General features: G+C 43.3%; 1 protein-coding gene across 1 annotated transcript in view; it reads right to left on the reverse strand.

Moving 5' to 3' along the window:
• Positions 1–22,255, reverse strand: part of LOC129334945 (uncharacterized) — a 74,669-nt gene extending 52,414 nt beyond the window's left edge. Inside the window, exons 1-2 of the mRNA XM_054987336.1 lie at positions 22,230–22,255; positions 15,514–15,643 (exon numbers count right to left, since the gene is read on the reverse strand). Coding sequence (XP_054843311.1) covers positions 15,514–15,622 — 109 coding nt within the window. The 5' untranslated portion in view covers positions 15,623–15,643; positions 22,230–22,255. The remainder of the gene's footprint in view (positions 1–15,513; positions 15,644–22,229) is intronic.
• Positions 22,256–22,706: the final 451 nt, after the last annotated feature.

Consider the following 22,706-nt stretch of genomic DNA (forward strand, 5'->3'; position numbering starts at 1 on the left):
TATTCCTTGAATTGCTCTGTTAATATGTTTAATGCTTTTGATTGATTGATTGATTGATTGATTGATTGATTGATTGATTGATTGATTGATTGATTGATTGATTGATTCATTGATTGATTCATTGATTATGTGTAGTAGTAGTGTAGTGGTTAAGAGTGTGGGACTCTAATCTGAAGAACCAGGTTTGATTCCCCAATCCCCATTCCTCCGCTTGAAGCCAGCTGGGTGACCTTGGGTCAATCACAGCTTTTAGGAGCTCTCTCAACCCCACCCCTCACAGGGTGTTTATTGTGGGGAAAATAATAACATACTTTGTAAACCGTTCTGAATGGGTGTTAAGTTATCCTGAAGGGCAGTATATAAATTGAATGTTGTTGTTGTTATTATTGTTGTTGTTAAAATGATGTCAAGTTGCAGTTGACTTATGAACAGAGGTGGTTTGTCATTGCCTGCCTCTGAGTAACAACCCTGGACTTCCTTGGTGGTCTTCCATCCAAGTACTAACCAGGGCCGACTCTGGTTAGCTTCTGAGATCTGGGCCGTTTTCACACACCTGTAAACCCTCCAGAAAATCACACAAAACTCACGGCACAATGGCATATTCATAGCGCAATTTCCTGTCATGATCCTATTTAATGGTATGATGACATCAGAAATCATGCCATTAAACGAGATCATGATGAAAAATTGCACTATGAAGATGCCGTCGTGTGGTGAGTTTTGCACGATTTTCTGGAGGTTACAGGTGTGTGAAAACAGCCCAAGTCCTGCTAGTATATTCTTTGTAAATATTCTCATTGACCTGAGGTGGATGTCGCTAGCATCACTTGGAGATTACTGATTTCATCGCTAATTACTTTTTTAGCAATTCTGTTGTGAAGAGGAATCAGGAGACTAGTGATATAGAATAGTAATTTAAAGATTTAGTAGTGATCTAGACTAGTGATTTAAAGATATTGCCTTCTATTGTTAACAGTGTGAAGACTCTGGTAGTTTGAGGATTTATCCCAAGGTTGCATGATCCTTGTTAGAGATGGTTAAGAAAGTTGTTTCATTTCTTTCCGTCTCTATATGTGGACTCAGAAGCATTAGAAGGAGGAAAGTAAAATATTCAAAGGCAACAAGAGAGTTTCTACGGCAGCAAATGCCAATGTCATCAAAGTTTTTAAAACAATATTGCGTGGGCACTGCAGCCATTTCAGTCAAGACCAGGAAAATTCCAACTCAACTAGGAAAAAAGCCTTGTTCTTCAACCCAACACTGACTTAAAGGAAAGGTTCTCAGGGCCAAGCTACACATGACGAATGACACTTGAACGGCAAGTGGATTGAGTGGAGGGCAAGTGAACAGGGAGAAATACACTTGCCGTTCAAGTGTCATTCGTCATGTGTAGCTTGGCCCTGAGTCTCTGAAGCTTTTCCTGTTATTTGCTTGAGAGATTTCTGGTCCAGCAAACTAAAAGCCCTGTAACAAGAATGTATATGAAAATCAGATTTGGGCTTCCCTTTCTACAGAAGTCTTAGTGTAACCCTTGTCCACTAGAGGGAGATAAAGAGTTGGGGTATTCCTTATAAGGAAAAAAAGGCGCAATTTTCCCTGTGAGACTGGAGGGCCCGAAACTGCAGGGAGTAGCACTCTCTCCTCAGAAACACTCCTTTGTATGAACTCTCTATTAATGTTTTAGGGATGAGAATTTCTTATACTTATTACTGGAAGGGAGGATTGTGTTTATATTAATTGGCTGTTAGTCGTATTTTGGTTATTGTTGGGACTATCTGAAATGAATGTTATATGTATAAATTTTCCCTGAGAGACTGGAGGGCCTGAAGCTGCAGGGAGAATCACTCTTTCCTCAGAAACGCTCCTTTCTATGAACTCTCTATTAATGTTATAGGACTCCTGTGAAGAACAGAAGGCGTCTCAACGCAGAGCACAGCTACAAGTTGCTGCATTTCAAGGGACTGACCACCATACAGAAGTCAGAAAGACTGAGACCGGGGTCTGCCTGAGTAAAGCAGGCCTGTTTTGTTACATGATTGTTGTTATATGTTTTATTATTGTATTGTTCCAAATAAGATGTTTTTTCTCAAGTTTGTTCATTGTAATCTTTTATAAATGCAAGTGTCACAAGGTGGGATCACACTGTCATAGACATGAACTCTCCCAGTTCTTAAATTAGATAAATCTATTTATTTGATATTGCCCTTGAACAAAACAGGTTACATTAGGACTAGTTTTACTGCTAAATTCTACCCATCTAGAAACACTGAACTAAAACTTAGATGGCAGGTTTTTTCTAAGGCTTTTTGGGGAAGAATAATCTAAATATAACGTTACCCCTACCATCTGGATTTAAGGACTGTAACATTGTTTAAGAGAAAATAAACCGAATTAGAAGTTTGCCAGCACTTTATTCTGCAAGACATATTTCTTTTAGGGTTTCAGCCAATTGAAGACTTTTTAATTAATTATCTGCATTTAACTAGAGAGAGTCAATTCATATATAACTGACATAATTAAATCTTCAATATAATTTTCTGAAATACTGAAAGTAACATGGCCTCATTTGCCCCAAACAGTGTTTGTCCTCCTGATTTGATTTGTTTCTAGAACACCCATGATGTCATAATTTGTTTTCAGAAGTAGCATTGTGATTAGACATGGGCACGAACCCCAAAAAATTAATGAACCTGTGGTTTGTGGTTCGGTGCTGCCAACGAACCCGAACAAACAAACCGTAATGAACATTTCTCGTTACCAAACCGGTTCGCGGTTCATGGGTGTCATAATGGCCCCTGTTGCACTTAGAGAGCCCATATTGACAGGGCGTGTTTAGCAGGCTCTCCTCCAGCCAGCAACCAAGTTTGGTCAAGATTGCAATAGGGATCTTGGAGTTATACCCTCTCAAATCCGAGGCCCCCAGGAAACTCCCACTCGATACAATTAGAGCCACCAGTTGATGTTGGCCCAGTGTACAAGGGGTTGACCATCAGAACTGCCTATCAGGGTTTGCAGGGATGAGATTGGAGTGCCCATGGCTACAGAACACTCCCTCCCCCTTCCTCCCCCCGGGTGTTTTCTCCCATGTAACCAATTATAACCAATTTGCAGCTCCATGGTTGGAAGGAAGACCTGCTGATCAAGGTAAGCTGGGCTTCGATTCAGGTTTCCAGGGCAACCGCGGCACGGAGGGCAATCTAAACTCCCCTCTGTCTGGAGATCAGGGGGCGGGGCCACCAGCCATGTGACCATTTTCAAGAGGTTCCAGAACTCCGTTCCTGCGTGTTCCAGCTGAAAAAAAGCCCTGCTTCTTGTAGACTAACACACTTCTGAGTTCCTGATTGCCAAACATTTTCTGTTGGCTTTAAGCACTGTTCCTTTTTTTAAATCTAAAGGAAAATCTGGATAGGTAACTTTCTCTTGGTGTGACTTTGGCATTTCAGTACATCAGGGAGTACACCAAGCTTTTTCATAACCTTCACTGCTTAGTGATTCAGACACTTCTAATTTGATACCAGCGAAGTGCATCATTGGTGAGCAGTGCTAAAAAGAGATAAGAGCACTGATTCACATCACGCATGTAGGCCAAATTAATCAAAAGGACTTGCTCTTTTCTTGTCCAAAGCCAAAGCAGAAGTGCTGTGGAGTGCAAATATTTACTGGCCAGGCTGTCACTACAAACTCAGCATTACAGAAATATTTAACAGAAAGACTTAACATTTTGGATTTCAGGATGTGTGGTGGCAGGGCAAGATTCTTAGCAAGGATTAAAGGCTTGTGCTTGCATTATAATAGTAATTAGCAATAAATTGAAAAGTAAAGCTGTGCAATTTATAAGCATCTGTTGTGATTATAACAATAGTTATAGAAAAGATATCAACACAGACAAAATAAAGGCAGACTATTCCCTTTGAAATCATATTTCCTTGAATAACTGCTGCAGCTCTTTCAGTTTCTACAAATATTCACTTAACATTGGTGGATGAACGGTACAATAATCTTATTTCCAAATCCCTCTTCCTTTCTTTGTTAGTCCTCATTTCCTGCTTGGGAATGTTGTCCCCTTAAAGCAAAAGACAGAAAACAGCATAGATGACAGTATCTATGTGAGTATGCATATTCTGTGCCATCAAGTTGCCTCTGACCTTATGAACTAAAAACCTCCAAAATGTCCTATCATGCTCAGATCCTGCAAACTGGAGGACATGGCATCTTTTATCGAGTCAAGCCATCTCATTTTGGGTCTTCCTCTTTTCCTACTGTCTTTAGCTTGTCCTAGTATTATTGACTTTTCCAGAAAATTTTGCCTTCTCATGATGTGACCACAGTATGATAGCCTTGGTTTTGTCATTTTAGCTTCTAGGGAGAATTCAGGCTTCATGTGATCTAGAACCCACTTATTTGTCTTCTTGGTTGTTCTTGGCATCTGCAAAACTCTCTGCCAGCACCACATTTCAAATGAATCAATTTTCTTCCTGTCAGCTTTCTTCATTGTCCAACTTTCTCATCCATACATAGTAATAGGGAATACCATAGTTTGGATTATCTTGATCTTGGTCCCCAGAAAAACATCGTTATCTTTAAGGATCTTTTCTAGCTCCCTCACAGCTGCTCTTCCTCGTCTCAATCTTCTTCGATTTCTTGGTTGCAGTCTCTTTGGTTGATGATTGAGCCAAGGAATAGAAAATCTTGAACCGTTCCAATTTCCTCATTGTCAACTGTAAAACTGTGTAAATCATCAATAGTAATTACTTTTGTCTTCTTGATCAGCAGAAATCCTGTTTTGGTGCTTTCTCCTTTAACTTTCATCAGTAATCGTTTCAAGTCTTCGCTATTTTCTGCCAGTAACAGTATCATCTGCATATCTCAAACTGTTAATGTTCCTTCCACCAATTTTCACTCCACCTTCTTCTAAATCTAATCCAGTTTTATGATATTATATGCTCTGCACAGGAGTTGATATTATATGATATAGAAGTTGAACAGGTAGGGAAATAATATGCATCCTTCTCTGTCACCTTTGCCAATTGGAAACCATTCTGTTTTCCCATATTCTGTCCTGACAGTAGCCCTCTTGTCCAAAGTACAGCTTGTGCATTAAAACAACTAGATGCTGTGGCAACCTCATTTCTTTTAATACATCCATAGCTTTTCATGATCCACACAGTCAAAAGCTTTGCTGTAATCTATAAAACATAGGCTAATTTTCTTCTGAAATTCCCTGGTATGTTCCGTTAGCCATCATAAATTTGCAATGGGATCTCTAATGCCTCTTCCTTTGCTGAATCCAGCTTGAACATTTGGCAGTTCTTGCTCCATATACAGTAAGAGTCTTTGCTATAGAACTTTGAGCATCTCTTTGCTTGAATGGGAAATTAACATGGTGGTCCTGTAGTTGCTGCACTCTTTGGCATCCTCTTTTTTAAAGATTTGGAATGTAGACTGAGCATTTCCCATCCATAGGCTATTGTTTTGTTTTCCATATTTATTGACAGATTCTTGTTAAGATTTTGATGGACTCAGTTTCTGTAACTTAAAATAACTCTGTTGGTATCCATCTACTCCAGGTGATTTGTTACTCCCAATTGCTTTAAGTGCAGCTTTTACTTCACTTTCTAAGATTTCTGGTTCTTCATCAAAAGATTCTTCTTTGAAAGTATCTGTCATCCTTCCATTTCTTCTGTATAGTTCTTCAGTGTATTGTCTCCATCTTTCCTTTATTTTGTGCTGATTGGATACTGACCAGACCAGAATATTTATTTCATGTGGCCAAAGCTCATAACAATCAAGCAAATAAAACTCAAATAAAACACATAAACAAAACATAAACACCAAATAATAAAACTATATTGTTAAAAACATAAAAATTACTTAAAACACATAAACACCTTTATTATACATAGGTGAAGGAGTCTCTCAACCATCAAGCACAGCTCGAGCTCTGATTTTCTTAGCTACCAGGGCAAACTGTTCTGCTGTATAAGATACTGTATTTCCATGTTGATCTTTCAGCATCCCAAGCTGTGGCTTGAATTTCCTTTTGGAGCCAGTTTAATTTAGAGAACTGAGTTTGATTCCTCACTCCTCCGCTTGAAGCCAGCTGGGTGACCTTGGGTCAGTCACAGCTTCTCGGAGCTCTCTCGGCCACACCCAACACATAAGGTGATTGTCTTAAGGATAATAATAACACACTTTGTAACAGTTCTGAGTGGGTGTTAAGTTGTCCTGAAGGGTAGTATATAAATCAAATGTTGTTGTTGTTGCTGTTGTTGTTTGATTCCTCATATCTTGTGGAACAGATTTCATGATCTTCCTTTTTTGTTACTCCCTTCTATTTCTTTGCACTAATTATTATAATAGATTTCTTTGTCTCTGTGTGCAAGTTGCTGAAAAGCTGCATTTAGAATTCTGACTGTTTCTGTCACCTTTTGCTTTTGCTTGCCGTCTGTCTTTAGCAATTTTAAGAGCTTTCTCGGGCATCCATTTAGGCTTCTCCTTTCTTTTGGATACAGGAATTCTTCTTTAATAATATCTCTGGTTTCAGCCCATAGTTCTTCTAGTTTACGATCAATTAAACTTAGCATTGTGAATCTGTTCTTTACATGGTATTTAAATTTTTCAAGAATATTATTTAGATATTATTTGGGCACTATGATTCTTTTAGTGTTTCTCTTCAGCTTTATTCTAATTTTTGATGTTAAGAACTCAGGATTTGTATAACAATCAGCTCCTGGTCTTGTTTTAGCAGAAAGAATAGAGGTTCTCCATCTTCTGCTTCCAGTTATGTAATCTATTTGTTCCTGTATTGGTCACTCAATGATTTCCACATATACAATTGTCTTTTGGGTTGCCTGAAGCATGTGTTAGCAATAGACAGGTTGTTGGCTTCACAAAATTCTTTGATTCGCTCTCCTGCTTCATTGGTTGATCCTAGTTCAAATTTTCCAACAATGTCTGATTCTGCTTTGTCTCCTACTTTTGCGTTCCAGTTCTGGGAGTAAGCCCTACTGAATAAACTTGAGTAGGATTCTGAGTAGACAGGGTTACTAATCTCAAGGTGGGGTCTGGAATTCTATTTATTTAGATATTTGTACTCTGCTTTTGTCTGCAATAGAGACTGGAAGTGGCTTACAACGTCATCATTCACTCTTCCATTTTATCCGTTTCCCTAGAGGAAATGCAAAATCAAAAAGAGTCCAGTAGCACCTTTAAGACTAACCAATTTTATTGCAGTATAAGCTTTCGAGAATCAAGTTCTCTTCGTCAGATGCCTGATACAGAGACTGGTCAAATATAGAAGAGGAGGGAGAGAAGGGGAGGAGAGAGAAGAGGCAATTGGGGGGGGGAAGGGGAGGGTGCAACCAAAACATTCCTTTGCTAGTATATGTAAACATCTCCTTTTGGTGTCCTTTCCGGGTCAGTTGGCTTGGGTGAGGCTTCAAGGGAGTTTGCCATGTTAGTTTGCAGCAGTTTCCTGGAGCAAACCGAAAGGAACTAACAACAGAACACCACTGGTTGTCACCTATAGCTCCCAGCTCAAACCCATCCAACGTATCATCAGTGAGCTACAACCCATCCTGGAAAATGATACCTCTCTCTCAGAAGCCCCGGGTGGAAGACCTTTCCTTGCCTACAGACAGCCCCCCAACCTTAAATGACTTCTCACCCACAATCATGAATCGGCCAGCAGAGTCACCAGCACAGGTACCAGGCCCTGCAACAGACCCAGATGCCAGCTCTGCCCCTATATCTACCCAGGGAATACAATTACAGGACCCAATGGCATCAACTACACTGTCTCTGGCTCTTACAGCTGCTCATCCTCCAATCTGATATATGCCCTCATGTGCCAACAATGTCCTTCTGCTCTGTACATTGGACAAACCAGCCAACCTCTACGCAAAAGAATAAATGGACACAAATCTGACATTAGAAATGGAAACGTCCAAAAACCAGTGGGAGAAAACTTCAATCTACCAGGACATTCCATCAAAGACTTAAAGGTCACTGTAGTTCAACAGAAACCTTTCAAAAACAAAATCCAATGGGAGGCTGCTGAATTGGAATTCATATGCAAATTTGACTCTGTCAAGCTGGGACTGAATAGGGACTATGAATGGTTATCACATTATCAAAGGTAACAGATTTCCTTTACAGAGGCGGGGTCTGGGGGAGCCCAGTGGTGCCTGGCGTGGGCTTTCGGGGACCACAGTTCTCTTTGTCAGATGCATCTGGCAAGGAGAGCTGTGGTTATCGAAGGCTCATACTGCATTGGAATTGGATGGTCTAGCTGTTTGGCTGCTACAAACTAACAGGGCAAGCTCCCTTGAAGCCTCACCCAAGCCAACTGACCCCGAAAGGACACCAAAAGGAGATGTTTACATTTACTAGCAAAGGAATGTTTTGGTTGCACCCTCCCCCTCCCCCCCTAACTGCATCTTCTCTCTCCTCCCCTCCTCTTCTATATTTGACCAGTTTCTGTACTATGCATCTGACGAAGAGAACTTGATTCTCGAAAACTTATGCTACAATAAAATTGGTTAGTCTTAAAGGTTCTACTGGACTCTTTTTGATTTTGCTACTACAGACTAACACGTCTAACTCCTCTTGACCTAGAGGAAATGGTAACTTCACAAAGCCAATTCTATGGCATGACATCCCCACTGAACACCAGACTCTCTAGGCATTGCCCCCAAATCTCCAGGAATCTCCCAAACCAGAGCTGACAACCAATGATTGTTCTCTGAATCCTCAAACATCCACCAGAGGTCTGCCATGGTCTTCTCTGTAACACTGTAAAAGAGTCTGATGATCAATGGCTGATATTGTTTTGTTCATACGCAGCTAGGCAGCTAGAATATTTGGGAATTTTTAAGGCCTTCTTTGGTGTCTCTACATAGTTGGCACCACTTCACTCCATCTGATCTTCTTACATACTGGCCTGAGTCTTGCCTGTGTTGTAGTTTTTGTGCCATGCTGGTCATAATAGAGTCAGTCCTGGTGAAAACTTGTCTAGCCTAAGGAGACAAAAATTACTTTGTTCAAGCCCATACATTGAGCTTTCTAACTGAACAGTGATTTGAACCCCCATATCTCTCTGATTTGGTTCCACCAGGCTACTGACAACAACAACAATGAATAGCTTGCAATTACCTTCCCTTCCTCTCACCTGTGAGATGGGTGGTGCTGAGAGAGCTCTGAGAAAGCTATGACTGACCCAAGGTCACCCAGCTAGCATCAGGAGTGGGAAATCAAACCTGGCTCTCCAGATTAGAGTCCTGCCACTCTTAACTGCTACACCAAACTGAGTTACATCCTTCTAAGTCCATTGAAACTGATAGGCTTAGATGAGAATAACTGCTTAGGCTGGCACTGTTAGAGAATTATCCAGATAGTAGACAGTTGGGATAGACCTCTAGATTCCTTATTTTAATAACTGGTAGTTCCACATGGAACATTCAAGAAGAGGAACAGGGTATCAATCAAAGGTAGCTGCAAAGCTAAATGGAAATGACGGCATCTCAGGCTTGCTTGGGGCTTGCAATTACTTTTCTCAGTAAATTTTATAATTGTGATTGGTTTGCTGAAGGGGCAAATTCAGTGCCTGGGAAGCAGGACATTCTGTGCCTTGCTGTTTCAGCAGAGCTACCTGACAGCAGCTGGATGGAAACCCGACAGAAGGCAAACCGCTGAGTTGCCAGAGGGACACCTCATAGAGCCATCCTCAGGCCCGGAGTAAGAAAAAAAGTGCATCAGGTGTTAAAAAAAGTATGATGGGTATTCTACAAGTGAGGAAACAAACTTGCAATGCCAGAAGTATGCAGAGCATAAAGAAAGTATACAGAGTGAAAACCTACAGAGCAAAAATTCTCACCACCGCCACCATCCCCGTTTATACCTGGCCTTTCTCCTGAATGGGGACCCAAAGCAGCTCATGGCATTGCCCTCTCCTCCATTTTAACCACACAACAATCTTGTGTGGGAAGTCAGGCTGAGTGAGTGTGATTGGGCCAAGCTTCCAGGGTGAAGCGGGGGTTCAAACGCAGCTCTTCCAGGACCTATCACAACACTCTTAACTGCTCTGCCTCTATTTCATGATGGCTGTCGCAATTTTATCATTTCCTTCTCCAGCCCATCTTCACATCAAAGCTGTACCTTTGGCAAGCAGTAAATATTTCAGAGCTTTAATAATCAGCAATGAAGAGTAGAGAAATTTATGATGCTGCCCAATCTCTTTCACTCTCAGACTATATTTTGCTTTCCAAATTCCTTTAGTTATCCCATCTGTGGTTTTCCCAGGGTGAGGCTCATCCATTGTACTCCGGGGTGCTAAAGCCTCTGATTTCCCCAAATGTAGGAAACGTGACTGCATAATTTGTGGAAGCAGTAAGCATACCACACGGGAGCTCCAGAGGAATTAGCACATACCAGGGTCACCAGCCTTCAGATAGAGTGACTGGAGGTCTCTCAGAATTACAACTGATCTCCAGGCCACAGAGATCAGTTCCCCTGGAGAAAATGGCTGCTTTGGAGCTCGGACTGTATGGCACTATGCCCTGCTGAGGTCCCTCCCCTCCCCAAACCCTGCCCTCTTCAGGCTCCACCCCCCAAATATCCAGGAATTCCCCAACCTGGTGCACATACGGTTATAACATTGCAATTGGAGACTCAGGAAATGGGTACTGTGGTGCATTTAAAGTGGTGGGCCATAACGAATGCTGCATTTCTAGTGAGTATCTAGGTCTTAAATCTGCCCGGAGCCAGCATCCTCTGGTCTTAAATCCCTTATCTTAATCCCAGATGCAAGGGAAATGGACTCTGACCCTATTCCTTGATCTCTTCTTCCTCGAGGGTTAAACTCTAGCATTGTCAATGAAGAGTGTAGTTGAGCTCTGGTGAGCTGTGCCGCAATTTAAGCCCTGATCCAAATACTCAATTTTGCTGAGGAAGTAAAAAAGCCATCTATGCCTCTAGGGATCCAGGCTTTTGTATTCTGCAATAGACATGGCTACCCAGAAAAATATGTGCAGGATAAAACAGAACGGATCTCCTAGAATTAAGGTGATTATACAGACTGCTTGAACTGTTCTCCTTCATGCTTCTGGGGACAGAATGCTCTCCAGCAATTGTTACATTCTAGTAAATAACTTCTGAAGTATTAATTCTTTCTGGAATAACATTCAGTCATATTGAAGTCTATGTACCTCGCCTGATGCTTTACTCCAGCAGTCTTCCATCTTTCCAGACTTGGGACTCATTGAGCTACATGCATATCAGAGTCATGTAATGTATACATTTATTTTATTTACTTCATTTACACAGAGACCTGGGAGTGTATTTTGGGTGAGAGTGATTGGGTAGTCTTTTTCAAGCCAAAAAGAAGAGAGATTCAGAGAAGATTAATTCCTACCCAGTTTCAAAGGGGGGTTGGCTCTGAGGAGGACCCCAGGTCTGTTGTGAAGAGGGAATGGTTTTAGACTGCTTGAGAAATAGAAATACCCACTAACTTCAGGAAAGGAGCCAATAAGGTGCACAAAGAAAGTGACATTGTTGCTGTAACTAAATTCCTAAGTAAAATACCTCTCACTGTTAAGAATCCCTGCCTGTTAAATAAAGTTATTTCTTTTTGAACGTTAAACAGTCTCTAGTACCATTTCAAAACACAAAAGAAAGAGGGCTCCAACTTTTCCCCATCAAGTTCCTGAGCTGGGCTAAAAGCCAAAATTATTTGTCACCTATGAGTTATGTCAGTCTGCGTTCCGGCTAATAACCACACAAGACACCTGTTTGGGTTGGAAAATGGCCACAACTTTATTGATTACAGCTGAATGGAGCATTGGCCAGGCATCCGGGCACGGATCCCCGCTGGCATTGGATAGCCTGCCTGCTGACCAATGCATATCCCGCCAGCCCCATGCTGGCACACCACAGTAAGCATTGAATGGCCGCCAGCCATGCCAGGCGACTGTTGCCTCTGTCCTGATCCATCAGGGTGAGCAGTCCAATTGGCCCATTCACCCTGTTGGGATATGGCCCAGTGCCTCAAACCCGACACAGAAGGAAGGCCAGAGGCCTGACTCCCACCAATGCTCCAACTGCTGGAGCCAAAAAGTTGGAGCCACTCCCCCAGCGTTTCCGACTTTGATGACCAGAGAAAGGCAAAAAAACCCCAAGAGGCCTCGGCCAATCTGGCCCCTTGTGGGAAAAATTCCTTCCTGGCCCCCAAAGGTGACCGGCTCAACTGGCCCTGAGAATCTCTGCAGGGACCCCCGGGGGGCCCAACCACATCCCCCTGGCCCCACTGTTCCGGCCACACTGCTCATCCAGATGTTGCTGCCAGTGTTGTTCCTTCCAGTGCTCTAAGAAGGAATAGTGCTGACCACGCAGCCTGGCGCGGAGGAGGATGGACGCTCCTCCCATACTCGGCTTGACCACGCCTCCACAGCATCCTGCACCACAGCGACAAAACAGCCCGCCAGTGAGTCAGCGAGCTTCTCATGTATGTGTCAGGGTGGAACAAACAGACTTTCTAAACCACAAATATGCTACTTGGGGCAGCTCAGTCAAAGCAAGGAGACTCAATTTTGGTGGGAAAATCTGCCTCATAGTGGGAAGAGTGAAGGGGGGGTCCATCATAGCAGCATACATAATTCTCCTCTTCCTCCATTTTATCCTCAAACAACCCTGTGAGGTAGGTTAGGCTGAGACAGTATCACTCAGAAAGCTTCCATGGTAGAGTGGGGATACACACCTGGTTCTCCCAGAATCTTGTCCAACATCAGAGTCACAAGACAGAAAGAGGGGAGCCAGGTTATGTCAATCTCATCAAAGCTAGGGCTATAGACAGTAGGCCAAGAGAGCCAGGGGCCAGAAATAAATCTCAAGCACCAGAAGATATATTAAAGTGAAGAATATACATATAAAAGAATATATATTAAAGTGAAGAATATAAAGTGAAGAATATCCCAGGGGCCAGTTTGGTGTAGTGGTTAAGACCGTGGGACTCAAATCTGGAGAACCGAGTTTGATTCCCCACTCCTCCACTTGAAGCCAACGGGGTGACCTTGGGCCAGTCACAGCTTCTAGGAGCTCTCTCAGCCCCACCCACCTCACAGGGTGATTGTTGTGGGGATAATGATAACATTGGTTGTTGTGGGTTTTCCGGGCTGTATTGCCGTGGTCTTGGCATTGTAATTCCTGACGTTTCGCCAGCAGCTGTGGCTGGCATCTTCAGAGGTAACATGATAACATTCTTTGTAAACCGCTCTGAGTGGGTGTTAAGTCTTCCTGAAGGGTGGTATATAAATTGAATGTTGTTGTTGTTGTTGTTGTTATTCATAGCCATGGAGAAATCCTCCCCATTACCAAGTGAAACGTGCCTTGCCATCCTGTGCAAAGAGAAGCAGGAGGTGTGGCTTCCATATTAGCACAGGTTTTTCCCAAAGGCAACAAAAAATACGGCAACTCTATAAGGACCTCTGATTCAGACAGTTTGCACTCTACGTGCAATTGTCTGCTTCTTCAAACTTTTAGGCATAAAATTCTTCCTTTGCAGCTCAAACTGAAATTGTCATTCTTTTACCCTGAAGCTGAGGATATCATTAATAAGTTATCTGTGCTTGCGGATCTCATTCATGTATACAACTGTTTAAAATCATTTTTTTCTTATTAAATAATGATGCGTTATGATTTGCTTTTTGTGAGTCCTAATTCTGCTTGTCTGTATCCACAAAAGAGTCTACAGTTTATTTCTCTGGCATTGGACACTACTTAAACAACATGTGCTGTCCCCATTAAGTCAGAATCAGGTCATTATGGTGTTCTTCCTCATCACAGAGAATGTGTCCCTATCAGCATCGGTGGCTGTCAGGAACCTGTGGCTCTTGGATGTAGATGCTCTGTGTTAAACGGGAAAACATGATGAACAGATAAGCATACCAGTGCAGCAAGGATCACTGGAAGTCGATTCCTTGGGACAAAGTAGCCAGAATAATGTAGCAGAATGCCGGGCTAGAATCCAGGGACGTCCTGAGCTGATGCTTACTTTTAATTCCATTGAAGTCAAGGGAGGAACTCTGCTTACGATTACACCATGAGGAGCTTTCCCATCCCACTCCAAAGCTGAAGCGTTTATAATAGTTTTATTACTATCTCTATATAGTTTCAGGTGAGTAGCCATGTTAATCTGCAGCAGCAGAACAAAATACAAGTCTGGTAGCACATCAGAGACCAACAACATTGTCCAGAGTACAAGGCTGGATCGAGGGGGGGCAGGGAGGTAGTCTGCCCCCGGCGCTGCCAAGGAGGGGATGCCAGGCGCAGCTGCCAGCCACTGGAAGCATGCAGGCTGCAGCGCGGGCAGCAGCTTGGGATGCCTCCCAGCCCCCCACGCTGCCTTTCGCCTGCCCCGCAGGACAGGGGGCAGCTGGCTTGCCATGTGCCCCCTGTCCTGTGGGGCAGGTAAAAGGCAGCGCAGGGGGCTGGGAGGCCACCCGTGCCATTCACCTGCCCCTCAGGACAGGGGGTGGCCAGCCGCCCCCTGTCCTGCGGGGCAGTCGAATGGGACGGGTGGCTTCCCAGCCCCCTGTGTTGCCTCCACCAACTCCGGGGCGTGCTGGGGCACCTGGCTTGCTTTGTGGGTGGCACGCTCTGCCCTGCATGATGACGTCATAGAAGTGATGTCATCACACAGCACCGGGAGCGCGCGCACGAGGGGCTGGACTTGGGTTGCCCTGGGTGCTGGCAACCCTAGATCCAGCCCTGCCAGAGTATAAACTTTCATGAGTCAAAGCTCACTTTGTCAGGTATCTGAAACTGTGAGTTTTGACTCATGAAACTTTATACCTTGAAACATTTTGTTGGTTTCTAAAGTGCCACTGAACTTCTATTGTTTGACCACTTCTTGTTACTGTCATGCCATTCTCCCAAAGCACGCCAAAGACTTTAGTTAGTTAATGTGTTAAGAATTTTCTGCTACAGCTCCCTAGCCCTTTCCCCCCATAGATCTATGTTTTCCAGCTCTCCCTGGGAAGAGAAGATGACTTACCACAGTTCTGTCAATAGTGTGGTTTTGCCTCAAGTGTCTAGGCTTTTTAAAACAACTGCATTACTAATTCTACAAGCATGACCGCTTTCATCAAAGCTAGTTTGGGGTCTATTCTTCATACCCTCCATGCATTTGACGAAGAGAGCTGTGGTTCTCGAAAGCTTATGCTACAATAAAGTTGGTCAGTCTTAAAGGTGCTACTGGACTCTTTACTATTTTGCGACTACAGACTAACACGGCTAACTCCTCTGGATCTATGACCATGGAAAGCTCCTCTCTGCTGTTCTCAATATGGCAAGAGGAGTCTTATTTTTAAGCATGCAACTATTATACCATAAAAAGGAATAATATACAGAAATATGTTCAGTTTATTAGGGGTGTGGGTAAAAATAGCATTTATCTCACTGAAGCTTAGCAAGAGTGAGTCACTCAGCAGTGGCTGGTGCTCATAAAGGCGCAGCTCTTACTTTTACAGGTCTCAGCGTGGAGGACAATCCAGTTGGCTTGAGAAGGATCTGTAACTTCAGTAAGGATCAGACCCTCATTCCTGCAGAAATTGCTTGCGTGTGTCCCCATGGTCCAAAGCAATCTCACAACCTGAAACGTTAAAGCAACCTTTGTTACAAAACATTCAGCTATGTTTACTAGAAGTGGAGGAGGGGCACGATGCCTCCTCTCTTGGCATGACTCTAACAAGCAAATGCAGAGATGTCGGATTAAAATTAATCATGTAATATGTCGCTTTCATCTATCTGGGCACTCCATTAAAAAAAAAAACTTAAATGGTCCCTGTAATGATTTTAAATGTGTGTGTGTGTCTTTAAATGCTCGGTGTGGTACTGATGAAGAGTGGGGGGTGAAAGAGAGGGATGAGTGAGTGAGATGATAGGCTGATGACTGAGAGTGGGTGGAGTGAATGCAGTTTTCAGTTACTGAGTGGAGAGAAAAGGTTCAGTCTGGTTTTAGCAGGCAAGCTGTGTGCAGCCTGAGCAAGTCTAAGCATTTCTGAGGGAAATACTAAACTCAAAAAGAGTCCAGTAGCACCTTTAAGACTAACCAACTTTATTGTAGCATAAGCTTTTGAGAATCACAGTTCTCTTCATCAGAAGCGGGTCACAGCTTTTGAGAATCACAGCTTTTGAGAATCACGGTTCTCTTCGTCAGATGAGGGAAATACTGAGTCTGGTTTTAGCAGGCAAGCTGTGTGCAGCCTGAGAGTGTCTGTGAGTGACTGAGAGAAATATAACTGTGGAAATCTGAACTGTGTGTGTCTGAGAGCCAAGCTACAAGTGACTTCCTTCACGTGGAGAACACTTGATTGTTCTCGCAAGTTTACCTGGGAAGTGAAATCCAAGTGCCCTTCCCCTCTCTGTGAGAATCGCTGCCTGAAGAGCCAGAGAAAGCCGGCAGCGGCAGCAGCTTTTGCAAATCGTTCCTCCAGTCACAATCCTGCTGGACAAGAGGACTCGCAACGATCGTTTGGGGGTGGGCAGCTGCTATTTTCTCCCTGGGCGTCCTGCTCCCGGGGAGCTGCTCTGGAGAAAGCTGCTGTGTTAGTGAAGCTCCAGCCACAGCGACAGCGGAAGAATCTGCTGCTGCTCTAACATGCCCTTCCCCTGCTCCCGAGCTCCTGGAGAAAAACTGGAATGAGAGAGCCCTCTTGTCCAGCAGGCTTGTGACTGGAGGAACGATTTGCAAAAGCTGCTGCTGCTGCTGCCAACTTTCTCTGGCTCTTCAGGCAGCGATTCTAACAGAGAGGGGAAGGACGCTCGGACTTCACTTCCCAGGAAAACTTGAGAGAACAATCAAGTGTTCTCCACGTGGAAAAAATCACTTGTAGCTTGGCTCTGAGAGAAAACCATTCTATCTAAAGCAGGCAAACTGTGTGTGTGCCTCAGAGAAAGTTTTATGCGTATCTGAGTGAGAAATTGGTATCTGAAACAGGCAAACTGCGTGTGCAGTCTGAGAGATCTGCATGACTGCATCAATGAAAAGAAACTTTAAGAGCAAATAACATTCTTTTGAAACCATCAAGCTTAAGAAATAATATGAAACCAACATGCTTCTTGTAAAAATAAACGTTTATTTTGCTTTGTTTTGTTTTTTGGTTTATCCCAGAGTATATGTTATTCCTATATCCCATTCCTACCCTCAGGGCCACGTAATCCCTCAAAGGAGCCTGACGCTGGAGCACATTATTAAAGGGGAAATTTAAGTTATTTTGGAATATAATTCCTGGTGGCAGCAATCTACCCAGAGGGTGTAAGCAGAGGGTTAAAGACAAAATCTAACTGAGAGGAAGAAAGGCGTTGTAACAGTCCCACAGCGAGAGCTTTAGGAAAGATTGACCAAAAATTTAACTCCTCCAATTTCTCAGTTCAGTTTCAGATGTTGTAAGGGGGCTTATTATTAGTGAACTGCCTGACTTGCTCCCTCTCGGCCTTTGAATTAGAACCACTACATTTTCTGCCTGGTACGCTTTCTAAGATAATCTCTTGCATTGTTCATACTAAGGCATTTGGGTCAAATCTGCAATTTATAAACCATGTTTCATGGTAATCCTCAATTGCATTACTACAGGCTTTTCAGGTTTTTCTGTTCATATGTAAGCACATACAAAACATGACAATGTTTGTCCCTCATTAAAGAAGAACAAGATTCTGTACAATTGGCATAGACAGGGATTTCGTTTCCCCTTGGTTTAGCCATTACCTCATCCTGCATTTGATTCCATTATGAGTAATCAGGGCTAAATCAAAAGTGAATTTGGAAAACCTGTGGGTCTCCCAGATCCTAGTCCAGGCTGCCCCCCCTCCCACCACATATACATTTTTGAGCCCATGGGCACCTTTGGAAATCTCTTATATTTAGGGTGGGCAGCCGTGTTCGTCTGCAGTACAACAGTATGATTCAAGTCCAGTAACACCTAAAAGACCAACTAGATTTTCAGAGTCTAAGCTTTTGAGAGTCAAAGCTCCCTTCGTCAGATACAAGTAGTAATGGAGATCCATGAGCCTGAATATCGTAGCCAGAAGATGGGAGGGGTGTTGTAAGGAACAGCTCAGGGGTGTCAGAATGCAAAGGTACGATGCAGCTTGATCAGGTGGGAGGGGGTGTTGCAAAGAAGGGTGTCAGGAGGATGTAAAGAATGCAGCTAGGTCAGAACAGAAATTCTGTAGTGAGATAAGAATCCTATGCCTCTGTTCAACCTTGGGGCGGGAGGTCCGTTGTTGTGAACTTGTAAATGACTTCAGGTATAGCAATCTTATTTATTTATTTATTTAATCACATTTCTAGACCACCCTCCCCGTCAGACGGGCTCAGGGCAGTTTAACAACAGTTTAAAACAGTAAAAGCATTGTAATCATCCCCTAAAGCCTCCCTTTTTGAGGACAGCCTCTTTTAGGTCCTGGGAGATTAAAATATCCTCTCACTTGTTTTTGAAGGTTGTGATTTTTAATGTCTGATTTATGTCAATTTACTCTTTTGTGTAGGGACTGATCGATGTGTCCAATATAGAGAATGGAAGGGCATACTTGATAGCATATATAACATTGGGAGATGAACAACTGAGAGCCAAGCTACAAGTGACGAATTACACTTGCCTGGTAAGTGAACAGACTCACGTGTATTCCTCCCTGTTCACTTGCCCTCCACTTGTGCTCCACTTGATCCACTTGCCGTTCAAGTGTTGTTCGTCACTTGTAGCTTGGTCCTTAGAGCCAAGCTACAAGTGACAAATTACACTTGCCTGGCAAGTGAACAGACTCATGTGTATTCCTCCCTGTTCACTTGCCATTCACCTGTTCACTTGCCAGGCAAGTGTAATTCGTCACTTGTAGCTTGGCTCTGAATGAACCTGAGACCGCAGGTCATTAATGATGTGTTCAGAGCTGTATTTGGCCAGTGGCCACCAGTGGCTTTCAATTGCTGTTTCATTTGGGCTGGTCTTGTAGCAGGTTATCCCTTGGTATCATTCTGGCTTTTTCACTCTGTTTCTTTACTACGAGCGGGACCACAAGTGACGCCTGACACAGGTTGGACACTTGTCAGCTTCCCTCAAGTTTTGATGGGAAATGTAGGCAGCTTGGCGGAATGTTGGACAAGTGACAGTTGAAAAGTCCATTGGACAGCAGTCGGAGAGCCAAGCTGCAAGACCAGGATGCCCACATTGCCCATCAAAACTTGAGGGAAGCTGACTAGTGTCCAACCTGTGTCAGGCGTCACTTGTGGTCCCGCTCTAAGTCAGGTGAGTATTGCCATTCCAAACATGTCTGTTGAGAATCTCTGTCAGATGGATTGGAACAGATGCCCGCTGTAGACAATGGATTGTTTGAAGCATTTAGGATGGTGACTAGAAAAATGTAGATATGTTTGCCAATCACTACATTTTCAATATAAGGTGTTTCTGAAGCATCCATCGTGTATGTATAGTGTCTAGAAAATATATTTCCTGTGTAGATTGATTTATGGTCAGGTAGATGGTGGAAATTGCTGAAGTCCTGGACTGGTGAAATTCCTCCAGGGCTTCTTTCTCATGAGGCCAGATGATAAAAAGGGCATCCGTCTCACACCGAATCAACACGCATGCTGATACCCTTCTTTGCAAAACCCCTCTAACCTTCTGGCTGGGATACAAAGGCCCAGGGATCTCCATTCCCACTTGATGAAAGGAGCGTTGCCTCTTGAAAGCTTGTACCCTGAAAATCTAGTTGTCTTTAAGGTGTCACTAGATCTTGCTGACACAGGGTAGCGGATGTAACCACAAAATGGCTGCCATCGGAATCAGAGTCACACACACACACACAAAGCCCAAATGCAGGGGAGAGGAGGGGCAATTTTTTAAATTACAGTTAGAACGAGAAGGGAGACAGAATAAAACCAACAGTGTGGTGGCAGCTCCCATTGCAACATTTTTTAAAAAGTCATCTCTGGATTTTGGATGGGGTTGGGCAAACTGAGCCTGCAAAGATATAAGCCTCAGTGAAATCAGTGGGTTTGCTTTTGAGTAAGCAGGGACAGGACTGGGAAATAAAAGAGCTCGGAACACATTGACTTTGAAAAGAGAAAGGATTGAATGTTTATTTTGCAAGTATATTGAAAAGTTGTGGCTTTGGAAGAAGCATAACTCTTGCGAAATGGGAAAATCACAAGATGGCAAGCCTGTTGCCATCTCCCGCCGGGAGGTTTGGTGTTAATTTTTGACTCAATAATTACATATATCAAGTTCCAGTGCACTGTATATTTCAGTTCTACAATTTGGAACATAAAAGCTGGATTGGTTTTTCGTGGTCCCTGTGTTTTCTTTGTTTCAGCATTGGCTTTGGGACGTTGCCCCTTTTTTCTTTCCTTCCGTTTGAGTAAGCAGGGACAGGACTGGGAAATAAACCTTCAATCCTATGCTGAGAGCTGGGGAATAAGTCCAATTGAATTCATCCAACTGGCTTTATATCATTTTGTCATCTATATGGATCACTTATATTAAAAGCTTGATGCGAATGTTTGACTCGAAGCTACAGCTTGCAAGTAAGAAAGCATTGTTTGCTAATGGACTGTATGGACCTTATCCAAGCTAAATAAAACAAAATTTGTCCACCAGAGTTTCTTTCTTTCTTCCACCCTCAAGTTAGAATGGAGAACTGCTGAGCTCCGGTGAAAAAGGCTAAAATGAGATTAAATTGTTTCTTTAACTCTGTAAAAAAACACCACCTGGATGTTGGTGTTAGGTTAAAGCCTTTTAGAACAGACTCAACCACACATTCGGTAACAATTTGTATTCTCTTCTGATAAATTTGGTACAAGCTACTTTTGAAGCAGATTTAATCTGGATTGAGACTTGGGACCAAATGAGGGCAGCATCCACACGTCCCTGGATAATGTCGTATGACAGCAATCTTTCCTAAATTGATTGTCTTACAGGGCAATCCTAAGCAGAGTTACTCTGATCTAAGACCAATGATTTCAATGGGCCTACACTGGAACAACTTTGTTTAGGATTGCACTGTTCCTCCTACAGAAAATCCAGTCACTAATTATTACTGTAGCTCAATTATCGTACATTATCCAGGGATTATCGTGGTGCTTAGACCACCAAACTTCCTCCCTCACAGGCAGACAGCTTTTGTGTCATGGTTAGTGTGGCACTAAGATCTTGAAGACCAGAGTTCTAATCCCCACGCTGCCATCGAAGTTCCCTGGGTGACCTTGGACCATCACTTATCATACACATTACAGTGGATTAATTGTGGACAAACTTCTTCACATCAAAACATGCTGTAGACAACTACAGGGCTTGCGGGAAGGGTGGAATAGAAATCTAATGAAATAAATAAAAATAAATACAGTATACATGTGAATTATGATTCTATGATTCTATGATTATGCCATTTTAATTAGCATTTTGTCTTAAAAAGCATTTTACTTATTCCAAAACAGTAAATATTTTATAGGAGTCTTCCCCTCCTCCCCGAAATCCCCCAAATGTCCAGTTTTCTATCAGAACCATTTTAAAAAAGGCAATTCCCGCCTGCCCCGGCTGCTCTGGCCAAAGTGCCAAGCGTCCCCAAATCATATCTTTATTCCTTCTGCAGAAGCTGCTCCTATTATAACAGCGGGTGAGGGGAGGGGGGAGAGGCTGGCCTGTTCACCTTTCTTTTCCTTCTCGCTGGATTCAAAGGCTGCCTTCCTCTCCTCATAAATCTGATGGAGAAAAGGATGCAGTGTTGTTGTTTTCCCTGAGTCAAGAGAGACTGATGTGAGAGCAGAAAGGGTACCCCTTTAAAATAGCTGTAACCTATGGCTTGGCAGATTTACTGAGATGAAAACGGGAGGACTCTATGGAACACAGAACCCATGTAGCACCAAAACTCTTTCTCCAGGTGATGTTGCTGTATGACACAGAAGCGGGAGGTGTGGTAAGTCCTGATGTAAAACAGCGATTGGAGGCTGTGAGACTATCCTCAACTTAGGATGTGGCAAGAGTGTCTGACATATACTTTGAAAAGCATAATTCAGGCATCCTTTAGGAAACTGTGATATGATTTCCTTCGCCTAGATGTAACTATGGCAAAGTGTGGTATAATAAATTATGGACTAATCAGGCATAAGTTAGGTAGAACGCTACTGAGTCTCAAGACAGACATAGAAGGGAAGCTGAGAAGTGACGGAGCAGAAGTGTACTCACCCGTCTTCCTCTTATACACACTTCTCCTTGAAGTTGTTTCCAAAGAGCTGTAACCAAGGGACACAATGCTGTATCCAGGATAAACATCTCCCAGCCGTGTCACTGGATGAACTCTGCTTGGCTCTCTCCAGGGCTGTTCCCTCACTCAGTTGACACATGCTGCCAATTGAATACCATGCATTTGATCCAGTGGGCTCTGGCTTACAACAGAATTTGGTAGTCCTCAGGGCTTTTTTTCTGGGAAAAGAGGCGGTGGAACTCAGTGGGTTGCCCTCGGAGAAAATGGTCACATGGCTGGTGACCCCGCCCCCTGATCTCTACACAGAGGGGAGTTTAGATTGCCCTCCACGCCATGGCGCAGAGGGCAATCTCAACTCCCCTCTGTCTGGAGATCAGGGGGCGGGGCCACCAGCCATGTGACCATTTTCAAGAGGTTCCGGAACTCTGTTCCCCCGCATTCCCGCTGAAAAAAACCCC

This window comes from Eublepharis macularius, chromosome 8 (genome assembly GCF_028583425.1).
Source record: "Eublepharis macularius isolate TG4126 chromosome 8, MPM_Emac_v1.0, whole genome shotgun sequence".
NCBI classification, from domain to species: domain Eukaryota; kingdom Metazoa; phylum Chordata; class Lepidosauria; order Squamata; family Eublepharidae; genus Eublepharis; species Eublepharis macularius.